At 50.3% G+C, this 24,805-nt stretch overlaps 1 protein-coding gene across 1 annotated transcript; it reads left to right on the top strand.

Moving 5' to 3' along the window:
- The first annotated feature begins 3,849 nt into the window (after positions 1-3,849).
- On the top strand, positions 3,850-23,934 carry ccdc9 (coiled-coil domain containing 9). Its single transcript, XM_088912324.1, has 16 exons — positions 3,850-3,936; positions 5,042-5,113; positions 6,435-6,539; positions 6,700-6,852; positions 7,654-7,971; positions 8,490-8,573; positions 9,601-9,780; positions 10,612-10,793; positions 11,700-11,758; positions 12,060-12,107; positions 13,285-13,405; positions 14,193-14,268; positions 14,680-15,280; positions 15,616-15,753; positions 16,200-16,298; positions 20,634-23,934. The coding sequence occupies exons 2-16, from the start codon at positions 5,111-5,113 to the stop codon at positions 20,636-20,638; spliced, it is 2,172 nt and encodes a 723-aa protein (XP_088768450.1). The 5' UTR covers positions 3,850-3,936; positions 5,042-5,110; the 3' UTR covers positions 20,639-23,934.
- The last annotated feature ends 871 nt before the right edge of the window (positions 23,935-24,805 follow it).

Genomic DNA, 24,805 nt, shown 5'->3' with positions numbered 1-24,805 from the left:
CACGAGGGAAGATGAGTGCGCTGTGGTGAAGTAGCACAGCCGTGTTTTTCGGAGTGTTCAAAATATCGGTGGGCTAACGCAAGGGCAAAAAAAAAAGTTCAGTCCCTTGTTTACAGAGAAGATAGTATAATATTAACATGGTAGAGGCGGGGGTGTAACAGTAACTATAAACTTTTTAAAATGACACATCTCCAGGGCCCGAAAGAGTTGTGCCTCCTGAACAGAGCTTTTCCTTGGCCATCAATAAAACTCTTCCGAGCGTCACTCATGACGGAGGAGAATCACTAAGATAGCAGCCATCCATAAAACAGGATGTCAAAACCAAATGCGCATCTATAGACTAAAGACTCCTACTCCATTTACATGCAAAGTTCGGAAAATGATAGTGAAGCACTAAAATAGAGGATCGCGTATATGGGAATAGGATTCTAGGAGATAGTAATTGTGGGTTTAGAGAAGGAGGATCTTGCAGCAATGACTGTCGCATACAGATTCAGATTTTCCGAAAGCTCTTGATGAAGTTCTCCCTAAAGGATACATTATTCCACGACAGGCGTCAGAGATTCAGCGCAGTGCCCGTCTCTGGGTGAGATGCTGGTTAATGGGCAGGAAACACAGAGAGCAGGTCAGAGGTGAATGCTGACGTGGAGGAAGGGGAATTTCGTAGAGACGTCTGTGCTGGGACGCCTGCTCTTCCCATCAGCGATCAAGATTCCGGCTCAGTTAGTGAACTGAGCTACATTCTCAGATTTTACCAGAGCTTATTTCAAAAGGAGGTTCAGAAAGCATCTAGACAGAGTCCAAAATAGGGCAAACACCTAGGAGATGGCAGTATCTTCGATAAGTGTAGCCAAAACATAAACACTCGATATAAAATGGCAAAACGGAGCTTAAAGAATCTACTTTTCTCCCCCAGTACTTAGCGTTGTCATCATCCTTGTTAATACTGTTGCTGTTGTTCTGGCACCGACTGGGTTTAAACCGATGTCTTGATGAGTTGGTCATTAAAGATGCCCTGGTACTGTTTTGTAGGAGTTGTGGTGTCACACACGTGGTGCCCTGACTATGGGTCTTAATAATCTGACCTCCCTGAAGCTGCTCTTTAATTCAATCAGTGAAGTGATTCCTCTCTCCTCCCCCCGATCCTCTGGGCTGCGGGGCTGCAGGTGCAGAACAGCTGCCCTGTGTCACCCAGGTGGTGCTGCCCCCCGGTGGGGGGTGAAGTGGCTCCTCTTCAATGTGTGAAAGGCCTTTGGAACTCCTGGGATGAAAAACACTGTACAGATGTAAGGAATTGTTTGGAGTTTGGGCAGCAGCCGTATCACCCTGCAGGTCACAACCTATAACAGCAGGTGTGAGCCTGGCCAGTAGACCACCTGGGAAAGCTGAGGTTGCTGCTGGAAGAAGTGTTAGTGGAGCCAGCAGGGGGCGCCCTCCCTGCAGGCTGTGTGGGTCCTAATGCCCCAATATAGTGACGGGGACACTGTACTGTAAAAAGGTGCCGTCCTTTGGATGAGACATAAACCGAGGTCCTGACTCTCTGTGGTCAATAAAAATCCCAGGGTGTTTCTCGAAAAGAGTAGGGGTGTAACCCCGGTGTCCTGGCCAAATTTCCCCCTGGACTTAACCAGTCATGGCCTCCTAATAATCCCCATCTCTGAACTGGCTCCATCACTCTGCTCTCCTCCCCACTGAGAGCTGGTGTGTGGGGAGAGGACTGGTGCCCTATAGCTGCTGTCGCATTACCCAGGTGGGGGTACACACTGGCGGTGGTGGAAGGGAGTCCCTATTATCTGTAAAGCGCTTTGAGTGGAGTGTCCAGAAAAGCGCCATATACAGCAAGTGTAAGGAATTATCATTATTAAGTTTGGTTAGAGCAGTGGCGACCTCTAGCGGTAGAAAAGTGAGGCACAGCTTCCAAGCCCCTTTCGAGCGGGCGAACCGGAGCGCTGATCTTCTGGTTATGTACAGTCAGGCCCTACGGGGGGGCAGCAGGGCTACTTGGCTCGGGCCTCACTTCAGCCAAGGGTGCGCGGTCCCCTCACTTTAACCCTAAATATACAAAGTAGTCAAGCCAGAGCGCATTCTACTAATAAAAAAATACATGCTATTCTTTACATTAAAATATTTTTTACCCCCTCTTCCCGAACAATGAAGGGGCCTAGCAGTGTGAAATGGCCCGGGCCTCACCTGAGCGCTCGAAGGGCCTGAGTACAGCCCTGGGGCAGCTGTGAAGTCGCAGGTTCGAACAGAACAGAACATGGGCCTCTTGAGGAGCTCGGATCTCGGAGGTATCTCGTTTTACACTCGCCCAGGCCAAAATATGAGGAACCCCCACCGCCTAGTGGAGGGTATGGGGGCGTTTAACAGGACGTCGTGTTTCGGTATGTTTCACGATAGTTCAGGAACATCTCTTCATTGGACTAACCGGGTCGCCCTCAGTTGAGGTGGCGATGAGGGGACAGGGGTCGCGGAATTGAACTCCGGGACTCCGGGTGATAGTCTGTCACAGCTGAGCCTCACTCTCATAGCAGACGACTCGTGAAATGACACGAATGGGGTTTTTTTTTCTCTGCTAATTTGGATCTTCAGTTTTCCGTTTTTCTGATTGTATTAATCACAGCGATGGCGCTCACGATAGCTGCGGAAGAGTCACGGAGTCCTTTCGCGTGTGGTTACTTCCTTACAACCCCAGTCTTTCCCGTTATTGCTCGTTTGCTTGTTTATCATACGAAGAAGAAAATTCACAATAGTTAATGACGTAAACATTGCAGAGACTGCAGTGTAACACCACAGCAACAATATCAATATCAAATGAACCCACTGAACATACAAATCATCTATAAATATTGTAACGCAACGGGGGCTCAGGCGGGCGCCCTTGCCGCATCTGGTCGGTCCCACACTGTCCGGGGCTCGTACCCGGGACTTCCGCGTCTCTCTGCAGCGACCCAGCCCCGTGAGCTAAAGAGAGATCTCCCTCCAGCCCAGTAGCTGTGGTCCTGCTATCACAGGGAAGGGCGGTGACGTCACCTGCTCTGGTACGCCGGCTCTTACACAGTACCTGTCGGCCGTAAGCGTTACAATATTATGAGGACTCACATAACATAATCACGTAAATTCGTTGTTACGTCGTGGGTGGCAGGCGGTTCCCTCTAATTTTTAATTGGTCTGTGTGCGCAAAAATTTGAAGTTTTGCAACTTTTTCCCCCCCGTGACAAAAACTTGTGCGCACTAAATCGAGTGTAAGCAATATTGTAAACCTGAAATGATTTTTTTTTGTCAATATAGTCATTCTCACAGAAGCATAGAGATCCGAAAGACCGAGACAGCGATTCAGCGAGCCCAGTCATAGAGACTGAGTGCCGGGCGAGCATGAGCAGGGAGGTACGAGACTACGGGGACATAGATATCGATGATCGAGCAGCAGTAATAACGCACACAGCCACAGCTGGGCCTCTCGCAGCCAGTCTCGTGGTGAATTAAGCATTTTTCAATTGAAGACCGTGTTTGTTTTATTATCATCATCATATTTTGGGGGGAATTTAATTTTTCGTGCGCAGTTCAATTTCCTATTTGCGCGTATTTCATAACCTGTGTGCTTGGAGGGGACATCGCGGGCTATTGATTGCATCACGTCGTATTCGCTGACACTGTACGTTTGGTCAAAAGGCGAGCCTGTGGCTTTAAGGGCTCTCGGAACGCCTCTCGCCGCCGAGTGCGCCTCACTATTTGGCAGGCGGCTCGAGCCGGGCGTGCAGGAAGCACCTCTTTCCATCTCACTATTTGGCAGGAAGCTGGAGCCGGGTATGCAGGAAGCGGGGGATGAACACACGGATTAAGTGAAGGCTCGCACGGACACACTGTGCAGCGTACAGCTTCGAGGAACGTAAACAGGCCTCCGATCAAAGTCAAGGGACCGAAAACGGCGTGCAGGTAATTGCAGGAACGGGTATGCAATATATCTCTATACCACACCGATAGCTCACGGGGTTTTATTATTTTTTTTAGTCTAATGTGAGCGTTTAATGACATGGTTCTTTTCTGTATAAACAACTGGACACATGTTGCTTTTGCAATTGGTGAATTTGGTGCCACAGCTTTTACTGAACTTGGGCCGGTTATGCTTCTGTAAAAGACGCCTGGACAGAGCACAGTTTAACACAGCTCGATCCCGGTTGAATAAGAGCGGAGGTTTCCTTGTCTGAGGCAATTACGTCCGAACGCTGATGGTACCTACGCGGGTAACGCGATTTAACCTGTAAATACGATTAATAGGAGCTTGTAAAGGAGATTAGGTCGTGCGTAACCACAAAACTGGGCTCAACATCACGCTGAAGCCTTCTGGAATTAGTTTACCTTGAATGGAAAACTACGGACGTTTGAGTAGAGGGTTGTCGATTTAGTTTTTTGCAAATCAAATTCCCTCGGATTGCACATGGGGAATTTATATTCCTATCGCTGGGATAGTTTCGTTTCCTCGTATTTGTTTTCCTCGGAACCCAACGTGCACGTTTCTTTCCCCACACGCCGCGTTTGTAGTTTTGTACCTTAGGGCGACCCTGCCCCCAGGGGGTTCCGTGGACGTGAATGTACCATGGGCTAAATCCACAGCTGATAACGCCCCGTCCGCCCACAAGGGTAGCGTTAACAGTATCAGTTCAGCACCGGGGAATCGTGCACTCTGAGTGCCGAAACACTGGAAGGAAATTTTCTAACGGTACGTAGGCACAGTTGACAAACGGGAAATGGGCTTAACGGTGTCTTTCTGGGTCAGTGCTGTACAAAGGAGAATAATGTGTAAGTGTGGCCAGAGAGGCTTGGTGCTTTCCTGGGTTTAACTTTTCAAATAATCAGAAATTAGTCAGAAATACTGACCACGTATTGACCTGCGACGCACAGTCAGGCAACAGTCCTGGAATCTTTCACTTGGCCTGAAACTGGCTAACCTAAACAAAAGGTCTCTCTTGTTTCTGAGTATTTCGCCTGTATTTCTATTTTATTTTAGGACAGTATAACTACACTTGCTCTCCTCTTCCAGCAGCTTGAGGGCACAGAGTGGCTGGCATTTCCTGTCCTCTCCCAGTGGGCCTGCGCAGGACGGGCAGTCATGGTGAGTCTCTTGAGTTCAGATCAAAATAAAAACACCTGCCTGCTGCTCACAAAGGCCGGAATTCTTCTCCGACCCGGAGCTTGGTATGACGGAGGGGTGCGCGTGTGAGTGAGTTTCTTTCTCGTCTCCTCCGCTGTCATAACCTGACACAGGCGTTCGGGCGTACGAGCCCTGCGTCTGCCACCTGGCGGTGTGGGCGGCGGGGTGGGCACAGAGCCGGAGAGCGGCAGACGCAGTTACAGCTCCTCGCTGAGCCTGGAGTGGCGGGCTGGAGGAGAGGGACAGGCCACATTATAAGATAAGATCACTTTATTGGGCATATACAATTTCCTGTATTAGGAATTTGTCCAGCTTGCTCTCCATGAGACACACAGACAGGGAGAGAAGCTGGGGGTCAGAGCGCAGGGTCAGCCATTTATACGGCACCCCTGGAGCAGCTGGGGTTAAGGGCCTTGCTCAGGGGCCCAATGGAGTAGGATTCCTCTGCTGGCCGCGGGATAGGAACTGGCAACCTTCCAGCCACAGGCGCAGATCCTCAGCCACAGAGCCACCGCACGGCCCCAGTGACATTTCAATGTGGAGGTTGTGGTAACTCCCACCTCCTGATGGCCATCAGGGACTTTCACACTGGCTGGGGCGGAACCCAGTCGAACCTGATGATTCCTGGCTTTATTGAAGGATCCAACCCAAAAACTGAGCAAAAGGTTTCTCTGACTGACCGTGAGACAGACAGCCCTGCATGAAAATCTTTGTACTTGACCTGGTGTTAAACAGTACCTGGACGGAATGCAAGCTACTGACAGACAGTAGTGGGCTCGTTTCTGCAGATGCGAGTCGTTTCTAAAGGCTCCTGTACTGTGTTGAACATAGCAGGCCCCACTCCACTGACGAGAGCTCTAAGAGGAGTCCCTCCATTGGTGAAGTTGCTTTAATTAATTCCTAAAATCCAGGGATTCACTGGGTCACATTAAGCTGCTTTAGTTAGCCCTTAAAATCCAGGGCTCGCTGGCTAATCTAACTGGGACTCGGATTCTTCAAGCGGGGGCACCTGTTTTGCCCAGATGCCCCAGGGTCCGCTGAGCTCTCGTGCCCTGTGTCTGTCTGCGATGGTGCCCCCAGGAGGTTGTGAGACGGGTGGTCTGGGGCTCTCCTTTTCTGTCGGACACCTGCCTGTTGCTTCCATGTCTCCGTGGCGCCCGGCTGGAGGCGGCGGAGGAGATCGAGACCCGGGGAGGAGGTGGGGGGGAGTGGACGTCGAGAAGGCAAGCGCCAGCCGGTTTTAAGGTGCTGAAGCGGTCTCTGGTGCTCTTCCTCGCCCAAGTCTGCAGCGCTGGATCTGAAGACGAAGGAAGAGAAGGACGCGGAGCTGGACCGGCGCATCGAGGCCCTGCGGAAGAAGAATGAGGCCCTCGTCAGGCGGTACCAGGTAAGGCCCAGGCCAGCAACCCCTTTTACTTTCAGGCTGGCGAGCGTTGTGGCCGCCGTTTGCACCGAGTGGGTCACGTGGGTGACTGGTATCCCGGATTGCCGGGACTTTTCCCCGTGATCTTCCCCCTCGCCTCAGCCGGTCTCCTCCCCGCCCGCAGGAAATTGAGGAGGACAAGAAGAGGGCGGAGCAGGAAGGCATCGCTGTGACGACCTCCTCGCGCAAGCCCCGCCCCCTGGAGGCGGAGCCAGAGCACAGGCGGGCGGAGAAGGAGAGCCTCACCGTCACTGTGGACCTGTCCAAGGCGCCCGGGGTGAGCGAGCGGTAGCGGAGGCGTGCTGACCTGCCGGCTCACCTGAGCGCTCGAGCACAGTTCCAGACCGACCCCCTTAAACCAAAACTCCATAAACGCTTATAAGAGTTGTACTGTGACACAATGATGCATTGCCTGCCAGTAGCAGCAATAATAAATTCCTTACACTTATATAGCGCTTTTCTGGACACTCCACTCAAAGTGCTTCACAGGTAATGGGGATCCCCTCCACCCCCTCCAGTGTGCAGCCCCACCTGGATAATGTGACGGCAGCCTTAGTGCGCCAGTACCCTCCCCACACACCAGCTCTCAGTGGGCAGGAAAACAGAGTGATGAAGCCAGTTCAGAGATGGGGATTAATAGGAGGCCATGACTGGTGAAGGCCAGGGAGAAATTTAGCCAGAACCTGCTCTTTTCAAGAAACACCCTGACCACAGAGTCAGGACCTCACTTTTACGTCTCATCTGAAAGATGGCGCCTGTTTACAGTACAGTGTCCCCGTTACTATACTGGGGCATTAGGACCCACACAGACCGCAGGGTGAGCGCCCCCTACTGGCCTTACTAAAACCTCTTCCAGTAGCAACCTCAGCTTTCCCAGTTGGTCTCCCATCCAGGTACTGGCCAGGCTCACACCTGCTGAGCTCCACAGGGCTGCCAGGCTGTAAATGCACTGTCGCAAATTGTACAAGCACGTCGGAACCCTTGGAGCGCTGCAGCTGCAGCACTATCAACGCGCACGTGTAAATGGCAGGGTGCTGGTGTGTCTGCGCTGGCTGACCGCTCCGTCTTCTCTCAGCAGGAGAAGCGCGTCATCAGCGACAGGAAGCCCGTGTCTCCCCGCGGCCGGGGGCAGGACGGGGAGTCCCCCGCGGACCCCCCCCGCAGCCCCAAGGGCCAGAGCCCCCCCAGGAGGGCCGGGTCCGGCCGGCTGAGCCGGGGCCCCCGGGGCGGCGGCGGCGGCGTCTACTACGAGCGGAGAGAGCCGCGGCGCGAGAAGGGGGAGCCCCGGCAGGACCGCGAGGCGGGGGAGGGCACCGGGAGGCCGGAGCACACGCCCCGGGGGCGAAGGGGCCGAGGCGGCGGGCCGGGCGGCTCCGGCCCGGACAGGAAGACCAAGGTCAGTCAGTCCGTCGAGCTTTCCGGCCCCCTGGGAAGCAGGTTTCGCTCCGCACGGCAGATTCCAGCCCGTCGGGTCTCGTGACAGAACCCTGCTGTTGGCTTCAGCCACGTGTTGGTGCAGCTTGTTCCATGCTCCCACCACCCTCTGCGTAAAGACGTGCTTTTTCTTCTCGGTCATAAATGCCCTTTCATGTAGTTTCTGCTTGTGTCCTTGGGTTTGTGCATCGCCGTTGGTTCTGAGATGCCTTTAAAAAGAGCCACAAGAGATACGCACTCTATTATAATACTCTGCGCACAAAACATCTAGGCCTGGAAAAACAGATCTTGCAGTATGCTGACCATTAAAGAGTTCTTTTTTTTTCTCACTTCAAAAAGTTAACGATCTCTCCAAGTCGCCAGTGTGACGGAGCTGGTAGGGGGCGAAGTGTCTGTGTGTCAGGGCTCACACAGCCCCGGACAAATGTTAAAGAAGCTTCACTGACGCTCGATCCCTTTGTCCCTCTGTCTGTGTGTCAGGAGTGGGAGGAGAAGAGGAGACAGAACATAGAGAAGATGAATGAGGAAATGGAGAAGATTGCCGAGTACGAAAGGGGTCAGAGGGTAAAGGCATTGCGTCTTGTTTTGTTTTTTTCCTGAAAGTTTAATGGTCTGGATCGGTGCCAGCTGGCCCACAGTATCTTCACAAGCTGTCGAGCACAGGCTCCTGCCTGCCTCTCTGCTGTGGACGTGTGCACGCGTCCCACAGGAGCCGGGAGCACCATGAACGAGACGTTTCGGCTGCGAAACCGCGTCTGTGTGCGTCTGTGTGCGTCTGTGTGCGTCTGTGTGCGTCTGTGTGTGTGTGAGGGAAGAGATCGGACAGGCCAAGGAAAAGGGTGGGGTGAAGAAAAAGTGAGAATTGGAAGGTGAGCAAGGCAGGAATTGGAAGATGTCTGAGCCAAATGTGCGCTAGCTCCCAGAAAACTTGTTTAGTGCTCATTACAGGAGAAGAAATCCGGCTCCAGCCTGAGGTCATTATTCCTGACCTGGCTGGGGTTGTTGTACATGACGTCTGAGGAATAGTCAGAAGTAGGAGCTACTTGGCAATGGTCACTCCAGCCCCCACTCGTGGTCGTAACACAGGGTGACCAGAGCTCTACTCGTATAGAAAATCCTCTGAAACACTGATGTCATTCTGGGCTCTGTGGGAAGTACACCCTGCGTGTGTCTCCTGCAGTGTCCTCTGGGACCGTCGCTGTTCCTCACAATTAAATCATCCTGGACCTTGACTGCACGGCGTTTTAACTCCTTGCATCCCTACACAGCAGAAGATTTAAAGGCAGCCCCTGACCTGAAGTACTATGTGTTCCCTTTCTAAATATTTTTTATAACCTGTAACACGTCAAACGAACAGTGTTAATAAGCCGTCAGTCGCTGATCGGGGCTGGCGATGGCCGGAGTGTTAAACAGAGCGCTCGGATGCCTTTCGTGTTTGGTTAGTTCACAGGTTGGCACTAATGGCTTGTTTATTCCGCCTGCGGTCCAAAGTCTTCCTGGAAATGTGTCGGAAGCACAGCTGCAGGAGAGCTGGGGGGGGGGGGGGCTCAGGACGCCCCTCACCGTGCGCCCCTTGTGTTTTCTGTCGCAGGGGGAAGGCCAGGGGGAGAAGAACCCCATCCGCAATTTCCTGGACGACCCCAGGCGCTGCGGGCCGGTCCCGGATGCGGACCGGGACCGGAAAGAAGGGAGCCGGCGCCACGTCCGAAACTGGGGGGGGCTGGACTTTGACAACGTCAGGACAGGCACGGAGTGGGATAAGGAGTGGACGGTGAGCACCCGTGGGACAGGAATTTTGGACGGGAGCTGGGGTTGTAGGTTTGGGTCCATTGCAATGGCCAGTTCATTTAAGGGGGGGTTCCCAGTCCTGGTACTGGTGCCCCCCCCCCCACACCTGCTGGTCTTTGTTCCAGCCGAGTTTCACAGTCAGACCCTTCACTGACTTTAAAATCAGATACATTTAGACAGTTTTTGAAACGGGGAGCTTTAACCGTGAAATTAAATCCCAAACGTTTGAGTAGGAAAAAAATGCACATATTCCAGTGATGCCGGTTCTCGGATGAAGCGAGGCTTCTGGTCTCTGATGAAGGTGGGGGTTGGGATGAAGACCAGCAGGTGTTGGGGTCACTGGGATTAAGATGGGGAGCCGCTTGTTAAAAGCGACTGGGCTGGCCGGTCCTGGAGAGCTGGGATCCTCAAGCCTGTGTCTCTCCATCCCCACCATGAATTGACAAAGACATTTCATAACTTGCAGGTTATTTTCTGTCCGGTTTGGAAGTTTTGAGTTCCGTTAAATTGGGAGCTTTTCGTACCAAAAAAAGCTCTTCCTCCTCTTTAAAGTCCGATGGACGCGTGAGCAGATAAGCCTTCTGCACTGTGACCCCACAGGACTCGGGATGGCCAGCCCGTTGAAACGATTGTCCTCTCGGTCCAGTTGCAGTTGTGGGGTAGTTATTTACAGCGCTCTGAAAACCCCGGCTTTCTACTGGGGCAACGCTGGGGCCTGAGGCACAGTTCTTCCAGGGTTTTGTCTTTCTGGGGGGGGGGAAACGCCGAGAAAAAGCCCCTGAAAGGCCCCCCTCTGTCCTCTCTCTCCCCCCAGAGCCGGCGCCCGGGCCCCAAGGGCTCGGTGGACATGACCCTGTCCATGACGGGCCGGGAGCGGGCCGAGTACCTGCGCTGGAAGAAGGAGCGCGAGCAGATCGACCAGGAGCGCCTGGCCCGGCACCGCAACGCCACGGGCCAGTGGAGGCGGGAGTGGGACGCGCAGAAGGCCGACGCCATGTGAGGGCACCCCTTTATTTTTACCCCTTTATTTTTAATTTCTGGGTGCATCACGCCCTTGGTTTGTGTAGGGACCCCCGTAATTTAAACCAGAGCGGTCAGTCTGAGCCACGGCGGACCCAGAGCTCATCCTGGTTACCGTAGCATTAAGCAGATTGAGAGCATGTGAGTTCCTCCCCCCCCCTAGATGGGACACTGGTCTGTCGCAGGGATTGCTTCTCCAGCAGCGCTGGTCCCCACTTATCCAGCTGGGTGGACTGGGGCTGCTGGGGTTAAGGACCTCAACAGTCCAACGGCAGTGTCTGCAGCAGGAACTCGAACCCAGAACCTGTCAGGCCGGAGTCTAATAGTTTACCCACTACTCTGCCCCCTACAGTCTCATTGTGCACTGTTCTCAGCAGGAAGACCTTGCTCTTGGTTAGTGATGGCATGCACTAGTGTTTATTGGCACTGAGTCTGCTCTGTTTATAGATGGAGTATAGGTGCTGTCCTATTAGTGTAGGAAGAAATGTCATAAACCAGGTCAGATAGCTGGGTCATACAGACTGGCTTAATAAAATGCAGTGGCTCTGTATATACGACTATCACCCACTCAATCTAACAGTCTATGTAGGGATTCCTGTCGGTCGTCTTGCAACAGCTGGCGTTCAGCATTCTCTTCTGCGGACCTCTCAGTGGGTCACGTGTAATGAGCACCCCCTTGTTTCAGCACCACATTAAGTGCTGAAATCGATTATAACGAAGCATCCTGTGAGTTATGAGATAAAGCAGAGCTGACTGTCAGAGATTCTCCATCAGGGCTGTGCAGGAGTCCCATTCACTCGCCAAGACAGTGTCTTTAGAAGGGAGAACAGTGATGCAGTGGGATGTCAGCAGCACCATGCTTGACGACAGGTCTGCTTGCAGGTTCAAAGAGGACGCAGCGGTGACCGGTGTGCCCACAGCAGATCAGGGCGGCAGGAGAGGTGAGGCTGTCCGTCTCTGCCTGGGCTTTTCAGACATGCTGATAATTACAAGCTCCAGTAACATTGTCTCCCACTTGAGGAAATCTTGTGTGAAAGTTTCAGATTCCTTTTTTTTTTTAATTGCAGACTGTAACCGGATTTTTTTGAGCGAATAATTTGAAATTTAATTCTATAGGAGTCATTTCACTCAGGAAAATTCAGTGTGAGGAGTAAAAAAAGGCCTGTGAGCTGTCTGCTCGGACAGTATGCACAGTTCCCGGCCCACTTTGTAGTTAAGCGTTGTGATGCTTATTTTTTCCAGCAGCTGGGGGGCGCTGTTGCAGAGCTCAGGGATGGGCCAGGGCCTCAGGTCAGGGTCTTTGCATGGGAGTGTGCTTGTGGGTTGAATCCTCCTCTGCAGTGGTTGGTCTGTTAACTAGGGGTTCTCCAGCTCCAGTCCGCAAGGAGCGCAGTCCATTTATAGTTTATGGTTCTCTCTAAACCTCACCAGCGACAGTCCTGGAGAAAGGTTCAATTGGTCCAGTTAATCACTGAGGCTAAGTAGGTAATTAAGAGCCTGGAAAGAATGTGACCTTGAAGATCCTGCAGCTCTTGAGGTCTGGTGGAGATCTCTGGCGTGTCTGGCTACAGGTTTTTGCACATTTCTCTCTTGCATTTGTATGAGGAATGGAAGCTGAAACCTCTGTCTCTTGCTCTGTGATGCTGTTACTAGGCTTTGCGGTGTGCTGTTTTAACTCCCTTTCTCTGAAAACTAATTTATTCACAACTTCTGATAATCTAGTTACAACACAATGCTTGCTACACTTATTTCAAAGAGCTAAAAACCTGCTTCTTCAGTGGTCTAACCTGCACATGCCTTTGTAGTTGGTGCTGAGGATCCTAGTGCATTTCGTGAAATACCTGCGTGCAAAATAAAAGGAATTTCCATCTTGTGACCAGATCACGGAAATGGCGAATAGGCTTTAGCTGGTGTGTATTTGAAGAACATACGAAAGGCAACAAATGGAAAAACAACCATTAAGAATATCTAATTTGTATCTAATTGATCCAAATATCTCATCCAGTAGCTTTTTGAAAGAAACTAGGTCATCGATTTTAACAACATAACTGGGCAGTTTCCCATGCCTTGGGTTTGAAATAAGACCAAGTCTGAGCAGCCCCGGGGTTTGTGAGCTGTAGCTTTTGAGCCAACAGCAGCTTGCCTCCTTTAGAGTACAGGAACCTCCATCCTGCAAAACCTGAAATGGATCACAGTGCTATGCAGTCCCCTGCTTCAGCCATGAGATCTGTAGCGGGTCTCGTATTGTGGAGCCTCAGGCTGTTGCCTTGATGGCCCAGGTTTCCTGGTGACTGATAGGCTGGCGAGTCTCTTGGCACCAAGGACCTAGGGTCTGTTCAGTGCTACCGCTGGGGGGCTTGTGCGCTGGGAGGGAGGAGATCACAGAGCCTGGCCACACACCCCGCAAGGGGGGGCCCCGTGCTCCCTGCGCTGCCCTGACCGCCTGCTGCGTTTCTCTGCCCCCTAGACGACGCGAAGAGGCCGCCCAAGGCCCCCCTGTTAGGGGACTTCCTGAGCCAGGGCAGGTCGAAGGAGCCCGGAAGAAGCAGAGGCCGAGGCAAGGGCAGGGCGCAGGGCAAGAGCTACAGGTAGGGCGGAGTGTGGAGGGGCGTGGGTGAGCGAGAGAGACCGGTCCGAGACGTCCATTAAAGGGACACGGCACTGCTATTTTCATATTTCGGGGTGAGAAAGAATCGGCATGGATGAGTGCATTTGAAACTGCAGTAATGGTAACGTGCACAGTAACTTGTAAAGCCCCCAGTTGGCAGCACAAAATAGACTAAACTTCCAGGTATGCAGAATGCCATGTTGTGCGATTCAGAACGAGGCATCAAAACTTCCGGTGATGTGAAGTGGCCCTTTGCCGTTGTAAAACAAGCAGGCTTTTGAATACATCTCTGTAAATCCAATAGAAATATTGCTTTCGATTTTGAGATGGTTTTGCCCACAAATAACTGCTTGTTAACTCTGCCTGCAGATCACGATAGAACATTTCTGCAGTCAAATGTCTGCTGCACAACCTGTACTTATTCTTTCGTGCATCACATTACATTTATTGTGGTGACTAGTGAGCAGGAAGGGTCGCGCAATTTGTATTTGTGGGAGCTCAAATTTGAGTTGAGGTGACATGGCGACCGGCAGTACTTTCACAAAGTTCATGGTTTGGTGCTGAATTTGAAGTTTGTCATTTTTGTTCCTTAACGTCAATGAATTTATTTGTTACCAAGGATAAATAACCTGTCTGAGAAATTGGGGCTCTGCAGTTCCCCTTTAAGCAGTGCCTTGCCCCAGTCCTGTGCAGTTCTAGGGTGTGTGCGTGCGCGCGGGCGCTCCCTCACTAACTGATAACTGGGAAGCGTGTTTTCTGGCCAACAGTATGCATGACGATCGCTGGGAGGACGACAAACCTGAGAAAGAAGAGAAGAAAGAGGAAACTGCCCCCAAGAAAAAGGTAAGGCTTTCCCCCTCCTGTACTGGAGGGAGGGTTACTGAGGGGAGGGGGGGGGTTGCCTTTTACTTTTAAAGCATTGATCCAGAGAGCCTAGAGGCTCCAGTACCTGTTCCACCTGCGCTGATGATTTAGGGCCTCAGGGTGTGACGTTTCAGCTTTGAAAGGCCAGAGGATGTGAACCTCGTGAGCCTTGACCGGCAGAGACGAAGGATGCCTGGTGGGAGTAGTTAACGTGCTGTCCGGTTGCTGACGTAGTCAACTCGGGGTATTGCGTCTGGATGAGCAACCAGGGAGAGGCTGGATGAGATCCTAACTGCTAGACAGGTGACATGGTCTCCTCTTGCCTGTAACTGTTTCTGCTGTCCTACAAGGGTTCTCTTCTCTTTCATTCTTCCCATGTGGGTCTTCCAGCCTGAGCCCAAGGATCCAAACGTCAGCACCAAGAGTGCACCAGAGGTCACAGGTCAGGAGGAGGATGAGGAAGGATGGGAGGACACCAGCGATGGGGCGGAAGAGATCGTGGGAGAGGTGTCCGAGGAAGAGGAGGAGGAGGAGGATGTAGAGGAGGTGGAGCGGGAAGAGAAGTCTTCTCCTGCAGCCTCAATCCCGGCCAAGCCTCTTGAGTCCCCACACCTCTCCTCCCCATCGGGGAGCCCGAGGGGGCGGCAGCACGCGCTCCTGCCCAAAGTGCACATCCCCGAGCCCCAGGAACCCCAGTCTTTCCAGTCCCCCGAAGCCAAGCCTCTGAGCCCCTTCTCCCCGCTGGAGGGGCACGAGCCCGTGCGGGACTGGGGCGAGGAGATGGAGATGCAGTCGCCGCGCAGCAGCCTGGGCGAGAGCCCCCTCAAGCCGGACGCCGCCCCCGAGGGGAGCCCTGGCCCCCAGAACCCAGTGGGGCCTCCCGACGGCACCCCTGTCCCAACCACAGCAGAGGCAGAGGGCCCAGAACCCAGCGCCCAGACGGAGCAGGACGGCGGCAGGCCGGACCCACAGGACGTCCCAGCAGCCACAGGTGACTGACGGGGCACGGCCCTTCCTTCTGTCGCCACGCAGGGCAACGCCAGGCCTGCTTGTACGTGCAGAGCTTGCAGGGGCCTGTCTAATGGGAGCGATACATGCTTACACAGAGCAGGCGTCAGCAGCTGAAGCAGTTCAGGTCACACATTTGATCTTATTTTTAACTGTGTAACGATGAAGCTTCTTCATAACGGATCGTCGTGCAGCAGGAAGTGACGTGTTGCAGGTTCTCACTACCTCATAGTCGTGCCGTAGCTCCTGAAGTGGATGATTTCAGTCAACTAGATAGGGGTTTCATTAGCGAAAGTAATGAAGTTTTTTTTAATGTAGATGGACAGACGAGGGTTCAGGAGTCTCCGGGCTCTCCGGGGGGCCCAGGTGAGCAGGGAGCAGAGCACCCCAAGACGACCAAGGAAGCAGGTGACCTCTCTGTGTCAGAGCCCCCCAGCTGTCCTCCGAGCTCCCAAGGTAGGGGTGCACTTGAGCCCCTGGGGGTTCCCTTAGACCATGGGGGAAAAATGCAGATCAGTGATATTTTCAGTGTATGCAGTATATTTTTATGTCTATTCAGTGTATACATTTCCTTTTCATTTGTAGTAGGGATAGAATAATTCTTGCTGCCTTGCTGTTGCACATGATGGGGAAAAGCTCTTTTCCCTGATGTTGTGGTGTCGACGTCCAGCAAATAGCAAAAGCTTTGGGATCATCCAGCCCCAGATCCCAGCAGCGCCTCGCCATCAGAAGACTAAAATCAAGCAAATCCCTCCTGAAATGAGATTGTTGGGTGTTTCCACCTTATCTTGGGGAGACGTAGTGACTTAAGATTGTTTGTTTTTTTTAATAAAGCCCAAGCATTCTGTGAACAGGAGTCCTGTGACCTTCCTGTTGTTGACACCTCCTCTCCTCTCTCCCAGCTGACCCCGGTGCTGTGTTGCCGGACTCCGATCAGACCTCGGACCCGACCTCCAGCGCGGGCCCTGGTTCGGCAGAGGAGCCAGGGCAGCCAGCCTCAGGTGCGGTCCACATCACCGGGTTCGAGAGCGTGGCTTTCTGTAAAAACTCGCTCACCACAGCTGAGCTCTGACGGTGAAGGTTTCCCCTGCATGTCCGTGTGGCGCCGCATTGACCTGGGGGGAGGACAGGGGCTCTCTCACGTTTTCGGACTCTCTGCTTGTGGATGAGCTGACCAAGGCTACCTGTTAACTCACAGACTTCTGTCCTCGTAACGCCTGCTCACACTCTCTCTGTTTTGTCTGCAAACCCGTATCTCCTGGTGATCCAGACTGTTTGGAAAACCATCCGATTTCCCAACCGCGCTGCGGGCGGCCTCTGGGAATGGAGAACCAAGAGCTTCCTCTTCCGAGCTCGGATTCTGCTTCGGACTTTGGATATGATACTAACCCCACCAGACCCGTTCCTGATTCTCAGTCCTGATCGTTATAAATGCTTTTTGTTTTCTTGTTGAATTTTCTAAATCACCACACCATTATCCTGTTTCCCTCTTGGCACTTCATGTTCGCTTTCTGGTTTCTGCTAATGGATCTGCTTTTCCAGAGCTCTGTGTTGTGCTTTGGGCTGTCTTTTATGTTTCTTGAAACTTTCTCTGTTCCAACACCCGGCTTTCCTGGAAAGTGCTGAATAAGACAACCGCAGCTCGAGAAATGTTAACAAACATTAAGAGAAGAGGTGGAAAGTCGTTCACATCAAAATAGCCTCATCAGAGCTACGCCGAGGGGCAAACACAGATCTGTGTATTTCAGAAGGCAGAAGTCCAGTGAGTTTTCAGGTGCCTGCAGGCTGCCAGTCAGTAAGTTCTAGCTGACACTCAGATGTCAGTAAGGTGTGGTGCTCTTCCAGTTGTTCTGAGTGTCCCATCCTCCCCCTGTGGGGTATTACTTAGAAGAAAGGCAGGTCTCTGGTAGAGGGGTGTGTCAGTGGAGCTTGTCTATAGATCCTTTTTCATCCTTTGCAGGTACAGGAGGCACTACTGGAAGGCCAAGTAAAAAAAAAAACGTTGTTTACAAGTTGAGTGGTTATATAGCGGATTAAGACACTTGCAAATTTATTCCATCCATAGTCGGGGAAAGCCCTTAATCTGGTGTGTGTTTCGGTTTGCTTTTTTGGTTGCTGACAAAAGTATTCGGTGTTGAATAAGATTTACATTGTTTTCAGTGAGGGTGGCTGGTCCTTCAGGCTGAGGTTAAAGGTCACACTGAACAAGCTGGGAGGGCTGGGCTGCATTTCTTGTGAGTGTTGATAGATCTTCTGTCGATCAGCTAAATGGCAAGTTGGGTTGAGGCTGTGGTGTGAAATAGTATAGGAGTGTCCTTTAGAAAACATTGTGTTGTGCAGGTTATTTTTCTTCCCTCGTTTCAGTTATTCCTGGTCCGAATATGTCTAAGCACTCTGATACTGCCCCTTCCCTCTTGCTTTCCCATCTTTTGAGAGAAATTGTTTCAATAATACAATATTTTACGGAGAAGCTCTCGAGTGAAACGATGAATATCTAGTATCAGCATTGCCCCATCATGTTACACTAAAGTAGTTGATGCACTTGAAAAATCATAAAAGACTGATGGATGAGAACTCCTAAACAGTCATTCCCACTTTGCTGTGGTCATTTCGTACAAGAGCTTCCCTCAATTGTTATATCGATTGGGTTGAGTTAATTAAGGAACTGGCACCAGAATCCTGCAATGCAGTGGCCTTGAAAGACCACAGAGTGAGCATCACTAATGGATCAGCCGGAAGAACTTTGTAGTGGAAAATACAGCACTAATTTAGCTTTTTTTAATCCGGTACAGTTGTTTTGCAATCTCCAGCGATCTGATGGTGGCGTATGTGAAGCTGCCAGGGGCTCTCTGTTCTTTTTATCTGCTGCTTTATAGTACAGTCATCAAAACCTGCAGTCTGGTCTGTTTTTTTTCCTAGAAGTCTGGAATCGGCCCTGATGCAGAGCTGCTTCTGCCGTTAGACTTCAAAACGCTTTAACTACAGGGACTCCTGCTGTGAAGGCGCACTCGTGCTCGATTGCCTTGAAATGACAAAATGCACTGTCGCAAAGAGATGGAATTATGATGGAGGATAAAACCATTCAGACTTGCCTTTGACCTTCTGCCTCTTTGTTTGTGTGACTTAGAAGAAAATGAAATGACAGCCCAGCAAGATGGACAGATCCCTGTAGTTTGTGACCTACTTTTGGACCTGTACCTGTGTTCATGTTCCCAGCTAGGCTAATGCTCATCATTGGCTGTTCAACTCCATTATCTAATTAGAAGTGGCACTGAAATGAAGTATAAGAAGAGTTGTGGAATGCTGTATTGTGTGATTATTGCTGTAGTTAAGCTACTCCACAGTGACTTCTTCCCCCCCAGCAGATACAGTTAATCAGTGGTGGCTCGTTAGCTGAGGCACGCCCTAATTAAGGGGGTTTCTTTTAGTCTCCACTTTCGTTTGACCACTTCAGGTGATGACCTAATAGACATGTATTGTCCAGATGACATCCTTTCTGCTCCTTCGTTTTCAGTACAAGAAAGAGGTGTGACCTTCAGTCTTTAGTCTTTATTAGTTTGCGGGCTCATTCAGAGCCTCGTCGCTGCCTGTCCCAGGCAGGGGGCTGCTGCACAGTGGTTTCCTGTTCTCGAGCTGGGGGACGGTCAGAAGAAATGACCAGTGGGAAGGGAAAAGGAGCCACCTTACGTGAGAATCCTGCTTTCCAGACATAACGGAAATATCTACTGCAACCCTGCAGGTTCCCAGCACGTCACAAGCGCTGCTGTTATTTGCAGTGCTGCCATAAGTCCCATGATGCACATCAGCGTCTGCATCAGGCCCCACGTGATGTATGTGGCTAATATGAATTGGCTAAAAGCTATTGGGTTTCTAATAGTATGCAGGAATTGGTGTCAGAGTTATGTATTTTGCCTCCATTATGAAGAAACTTCGAAATTGCACTGTGGGTTCTGGCGTCCAGCACAGTCATTCTCCTTTAAGTGCCCTGTATTTGTTGAGATGCTTTTATGCGTTGCTGTCCCATTAATTCCAATATCCGTGTAACTGAAGCCCTAATAAACAGTGGTTTCAGAGTACCGCTGCCTAATCATCCGATTGCTGACATCTCTTAATGTCTTCTTAATGCCCTACAAAGGAAGGCGGTCTGTAAACCTTCCAGTCAGCATGGTAGCACACCAGTCACGTTTGTTCACTTATTATTAAACTCCCGTTTTCTGTGTGCGGTAGGCAAATGGGCTTTTTTTGTTTTACAGGAACCCTGTTTACCCCCCCCCCCCCTTACTGGAAGCCACAGGAGGCCTGTAAGGAGCTGAACGCTGTTGTGTGCATCAACACTGTTCATGTGCAAAACTGATGTTTTTTGGACATCTAGGCTGACGGCAGGAAAGCCCAGAGTCTGGAGGTGCTCATTTCAGTGTGACTGGCTTTTTAGTGTTAATCTGTCATTCTTCAGTGTTGGCAACAAAGGTAGAGGTTATGGAAAGAAAGGAATTGTGAGGTCCCTGAAAAGTGAAAGCAAATAGGAGTTTGCAAACAAGATGAGGCACTTCAGATTCTGTTGCTCATTTTCTCGCACGTGGTTTCATGTTTCTGGAATTCGGTTCAAACGCTTTCTCCAAGGATCCCCTGGAGGCAGATCCCACAGTCCCCCTCTTTGTAAAGATGCCTTTCCTGTGTTCTGTCCTGAATGCTTCCCCTTTGTGTGCTGTTGCTGATCTTGACAAATGTCCTCGCTTTGCTCAGGACCTTTCAGGATGTCGGTGCCCGAGTCACGTCCGATTCTGTTTTGGGAGGAAAAAGACGCAGTTCCCTTAGTCTGTCTTGAGTGTGACACTGCCTTCAGGCCAGGGATGAGGCTGCTTTCCCTCCTCTGTTGTGCCTCAAGAACTGCAGTACTTTTCTCATCAAGTAGCACCCATTCCAACAGCAGTTCAGGTGGGGGGGCTGCGTCAGCATGCATAGGCTGCAAAGGATCAAGTCATAGGTTTATTCCGTGCTGAAAAGAGGAGAAGGAAAGCGCAACGTTTCGGCTGTGGAGCAGCTTATTCCTCACACTTGAAGAAGGCTCCACGGCCGAAATGTTGTGTTTTCTTTCTTCTTTTTTTCAGCATGGAATAAACCTCTGACTTGTTCCCATTCCAACAGCGCTGCCAGCGAGGTCTCGCTGTCTCTTTGTCGTGTTCCGTGTTGGTGCCTGGCTTCCTCTGGACATGGCACTGTTTAAAAAAAACCCCCAGACAAAAACGTCTTCCAGCGTCTTGCCAGCCTTTCAGCCTCCACGCCCCTGTGCGGAGGTGTTGAGCGGAGAGGTGATCGTGTGTGTTCTCTGTTCGCAGGCTGAGAGAGGCTCGCCTCGCTGGAGCTCTCGGAAGGAGAGAGAGAGAGAGAGACGGAGCTTTGTCCGTGACGGATCGCCCGGACTGCTCTGGCGGTCCCGGGCTGCGCATGCTGCAGCAGCTGGCTGGGCAACTGCATTTAAGTTTTCATTTTAAAAAAGAAAAAGACCACCTAACGGGGCTCTTGAAAATCACTGAAGTGACCTGCCGAATTGTGTTCGTGTTCCCACAAAAACCCGGCCCCTTCTCAGGCGGAGGATGGAGACCAGAAAGCATTTTTTTGTTAAAGAAATTAAAAACGTATTTATGGTTTGCAGAACAAACGTGGTAGCTCCGCTGTGATCAGAGAGATGTTGAAATGCTTACACACAATCATGGGGGATACACATGAGCCCATTGGTTCACTTTTGTGTAAGTTTTGATTCCTGAATGTTTTATTTCCTAATTTGAGTTTGTTTGCATGACGTTTCCCTCTAAAAGCATTGCTGGTGTAAGCAGTACTATGTCATTTGTTACAGAATTGCTGAGAGTCATTGTTTTGTCACAGTTTTAATGGAGAAGTTGCTGCGTATTTTCTTTTGATGTTTTTTTCCAGGAAATGTGTTGCTATGCAGCTCCGTTTTAGAAAGATGAACGCCCTGTCTCGATGCAGATGACACCACTAACATTTTTTTTGGGGGAGGCAATATTAAAATTTCCAAAACAAAGAAAAAGCTTGAGGAACGTCCCATCAATTGGCATAAAAAGAGTGCGTGGAGCAGTCTACATACATTCGAAATTGTCACCAGTTTTATTCGCAATACTTCACCTTATCGATATGTAACACATAAATACAGCCAAATGGTCATTGAACATTGTTGTGGAGGGTTATAAAAACACGTTTTTATACGTGTTTAGACAAGAAAGATTAATATCTGTCTTTACCAGCTGTAGGTGATCACTGCGGGTGTGGGATTGATGTCACAGGTACGCCTGGAGAGGCTTGAATCTCTTTCTATGCACGTCTGGTTTATACAGCATTTGTAGGCTGCCTGGGGCGGGAGAAGGCAGTTCTTGCTCAGCGCGTGCTTCTCCCTTGCCCAGAGAAGTGTGCTTGATATGTGCATGCTCCGTCACAAAGCTCTTCCTGGGCAGGAAGGTTTCATGTGCATGAGTTCTACTTGGGGATCGCAAGTAGCCTGCTAGATTTTCTTTTGCATGCCAAATATTTCTACAACACTTCCACTCTTTTTTTTTTTTGAAGAACAGGCCCCCCAGACATGATCGCTTTAAGTATCAATGATATAACTACATATGTAAAAAAAAAACATACACCGTTTGTGACAGGAGTCATCCGTGCTGGTACAGTGCAAAGAGCTCTGCTTTATTCGAATGAGCAGTTCTGACGTTGAGACCTTATAGTTGTATTCAACACTGAGCACAAAACTGCATCCACATGCAGAACTGTCTGATAGCTGTGCTCTGCATTATGCATGGTCTGACATAAATGCTCCTACATCATACATAATGTTTGGGAAAACAGGGCAGCTCCTCTTTTTCTGTTTAAGCTTGTTTTAAGCGAGGGTCTCTAGTTGGAAAGTATAACAAATTGGAATGCATCCTCTGCAGATGGCTAAAATATAAGCACACTTCTCAGAACCACTGTTCAGACGTCTTATGATTTTTACCTGGGGGAGGTTTTCACTGGAGTTTTTAAGGCTTTTTTAAAAAATACTTTTTTAGATTACATTCCAGTTTTAAAGTCTTGGAAACTGCTTCTTTCACAAATGGTGATTTAGATAGGGGGCTTTCTACTTGTGTTGTTTTCTTAAAATTTCTGATAAGATCTGCACCAGCTCTGAGACTTTTACTTTGTAGAACAATTTTAAAATACCTTTGAGCTTCCAGGGCTTTCTAGGTTTCTAGTTGACTGGGTTCCAGTCACCAGTATGAAACCATTTTTCAACACTTTCAGCTCTGAATTTTTGCACTTGTTGGGAATGTATATTTTTTCCCCAATTATTTTGAACCTTTCTAGACCAGTATATGCAGTATTAGTCATTAATGTGATCCCCTCAGCATGACCGATTCATACTGAGTGTGACTGGAGGCCTGGGTAAGATCATCAGATTGGCAGGAGAAAAGATGGTGTGTTTATTTCTCTTTGTCACCAGCCTGTGCTTGGTTAAATGCACCACAGTAGGTGTGCGGTGCTTTTTTTAAGCACTGAGTTTACGGTCAAGGTATTGCTCGTGAGTATTGGCATCTATTCCTTGTTCAACTGTTGAATTTTTAGCTCCTGTCAGAATTCTGCACGCTTTTTTCCGGCAGCCCCCCAGACAGAGGCAGTCCTGGGTTTGTAAGAAGGGGTAAAAGTGAAATCCATACGACTGATTAGCGAGACCTGCTGATCCATGATGCCTTAGTCCATATGTGGCCACTGGTGGAATACTTGTGACATTACATTTTCCAACATGTCTGTTTTCACCCTTTTAATGAAGCAGTGCCCCTTTAATGTAGACAGACCTACCAGTAAGGATTTATACAGAATATTAATATATTCTGTATGCTGGATGAATGAGATCCTGCTTCATTAAAGTATGTTTTTCATAGTTCTAAACTCTAGGGCACAACATCAGCCACCATTTCTGTTCTGGGGGGAGCCGGATGCAGAATTTCGGTAGGAGTCTTTCGGGATGTTCTCAGCTCAGCAAGGCCAATGTCGCCAACACGTGATTTCTTTGTTTCCCGACGCCAGGCATGAGCTCAGAGTCATTTGCAGGCTGTTCAGAGTAGCTCAAAATGGAATTCAGTGTCTGTTCTCCACGGGTGAGACCTGTTCATCACACTTCCACTGGTTCCTATCCTCTCAGCTCAGTCACACTCGCCTGTTCTTGATTTTCACAGGCCCCCTCAGTGGTGGAGAAGTGAGGGAGTCTGGCTGAGCTGAATGCAGATTATTCATAGAGGTGTGACTGGCAGGTGTCACTTTCATCAACGGGGGGGAATATCATCTTATTTGAACAGTCGTAGCACATAATTATGATGTGACACTGGAGCAATAGCCGAACGTCACCAGCTTCTTGTTTGTACCTGTGTTATGTATCAGTCTCATACACCGGTCGAACTGTTGTGAGTCTGATCTGTTTCCCCACTGGTGCTTGGCAATCATGTTAGAGTTCATTTCCTCCTTCCAAAAACACCCTGTGTGAAAAATCTTAAATGCAGAATGACAGTCCTGCTGTGAATGATTTCTCCTGATCGGCACTGAAAACAGAATGATCTGGGTTTACAGAATCATGTCAAATAAAATAAAAATGATTGGACTGATTTCTTTTTTTTTACTTATTTATTTTAATGCCTCCTGTGTCTGCATACGTGTAGCACGCAAACCTGATTCTGTGTTTTAAATGTCCAATTTAAGGCTCAGGATCTTTCAGTGTGCAGTGTCTTGGTAGAGGGGGAGCCTGCGACGCTCTTCTGTGACCTGCCTGTGATCTCCCCTGAATCGTTGAGCACTCAAAGGATAAACATGCACTTAGGCAAAGACCTGAAAATTGGCCTCAATGAACGTGCTGAGAAAGTGGGACTCGTGTAACGTAGCCTGTTTGGCATTTTTAAGATGCTGATCAGCCAGTGCTGCACGGCTCTGGAGTTTCCTGCTTCGCTGCGTAGTTTGCAAGGAAGGCTGTTCGCCAGGGAGCGCTGTCGGCGTTGTGCCCAGCTGGATTCGGAGCAGCCGGTCGTTTCTTTCACAGTTCGACTCGCCTCCAGGGGAGAACGATGAAGCGCAGGTGGACTCGGACCCTGTCCACCTTCGAGCCACCCACTCCCCCTCGTTGCACGTAATGGGCATCGCGGAGGTTTGGCGCCGTGTTGCTCAGGCCATGAGGGATGTGGTCCTGGCTCGAACAACAGAAACCTAGACCTCGCCCTGCACTCACTGAGAGCCACTGTGGAGGCCCCTGGCTCTGTTTAATGCCAGGCCTTCATGGCTGTACACTGAGGTACACGGGCACCTATGAGGCAGAGTATTACTGCGAGTGCCACCTGCTGGAATTCTGTGTGCACTACAGCTGATGGGGGGCGTTGCCTCGGCACTCCTGGGCATTTTGGCAGGGAAGCTGCATGTTGGCCTGTGGAGTGAGCTGTTAGTGTTTGATTCCTGGGCTTGGCCTGCCTGCCCCTAAACC

Source organism: Atractosteus spatula, chromosome 3 (genome assembly GCF_055471065.1).
Source record: "Atractosteus spatula isolate fAtrSpa1 chromosome 3, fAtrSpa1.hap1, whole genome shotgun sequence".
Classification (NCBI taxonomy): domain Eukaryota; kingdom Metazoa; phylum Chordata; class Actinopteri; order Semionotiformes; family Lepisosteidae; genus Atractosteus; species Atractosteus spatula.
Note: the sequence above shows the minus strand (reverse complement) of the source record. Positions and strands in the feature narration are given on the sequence as shown.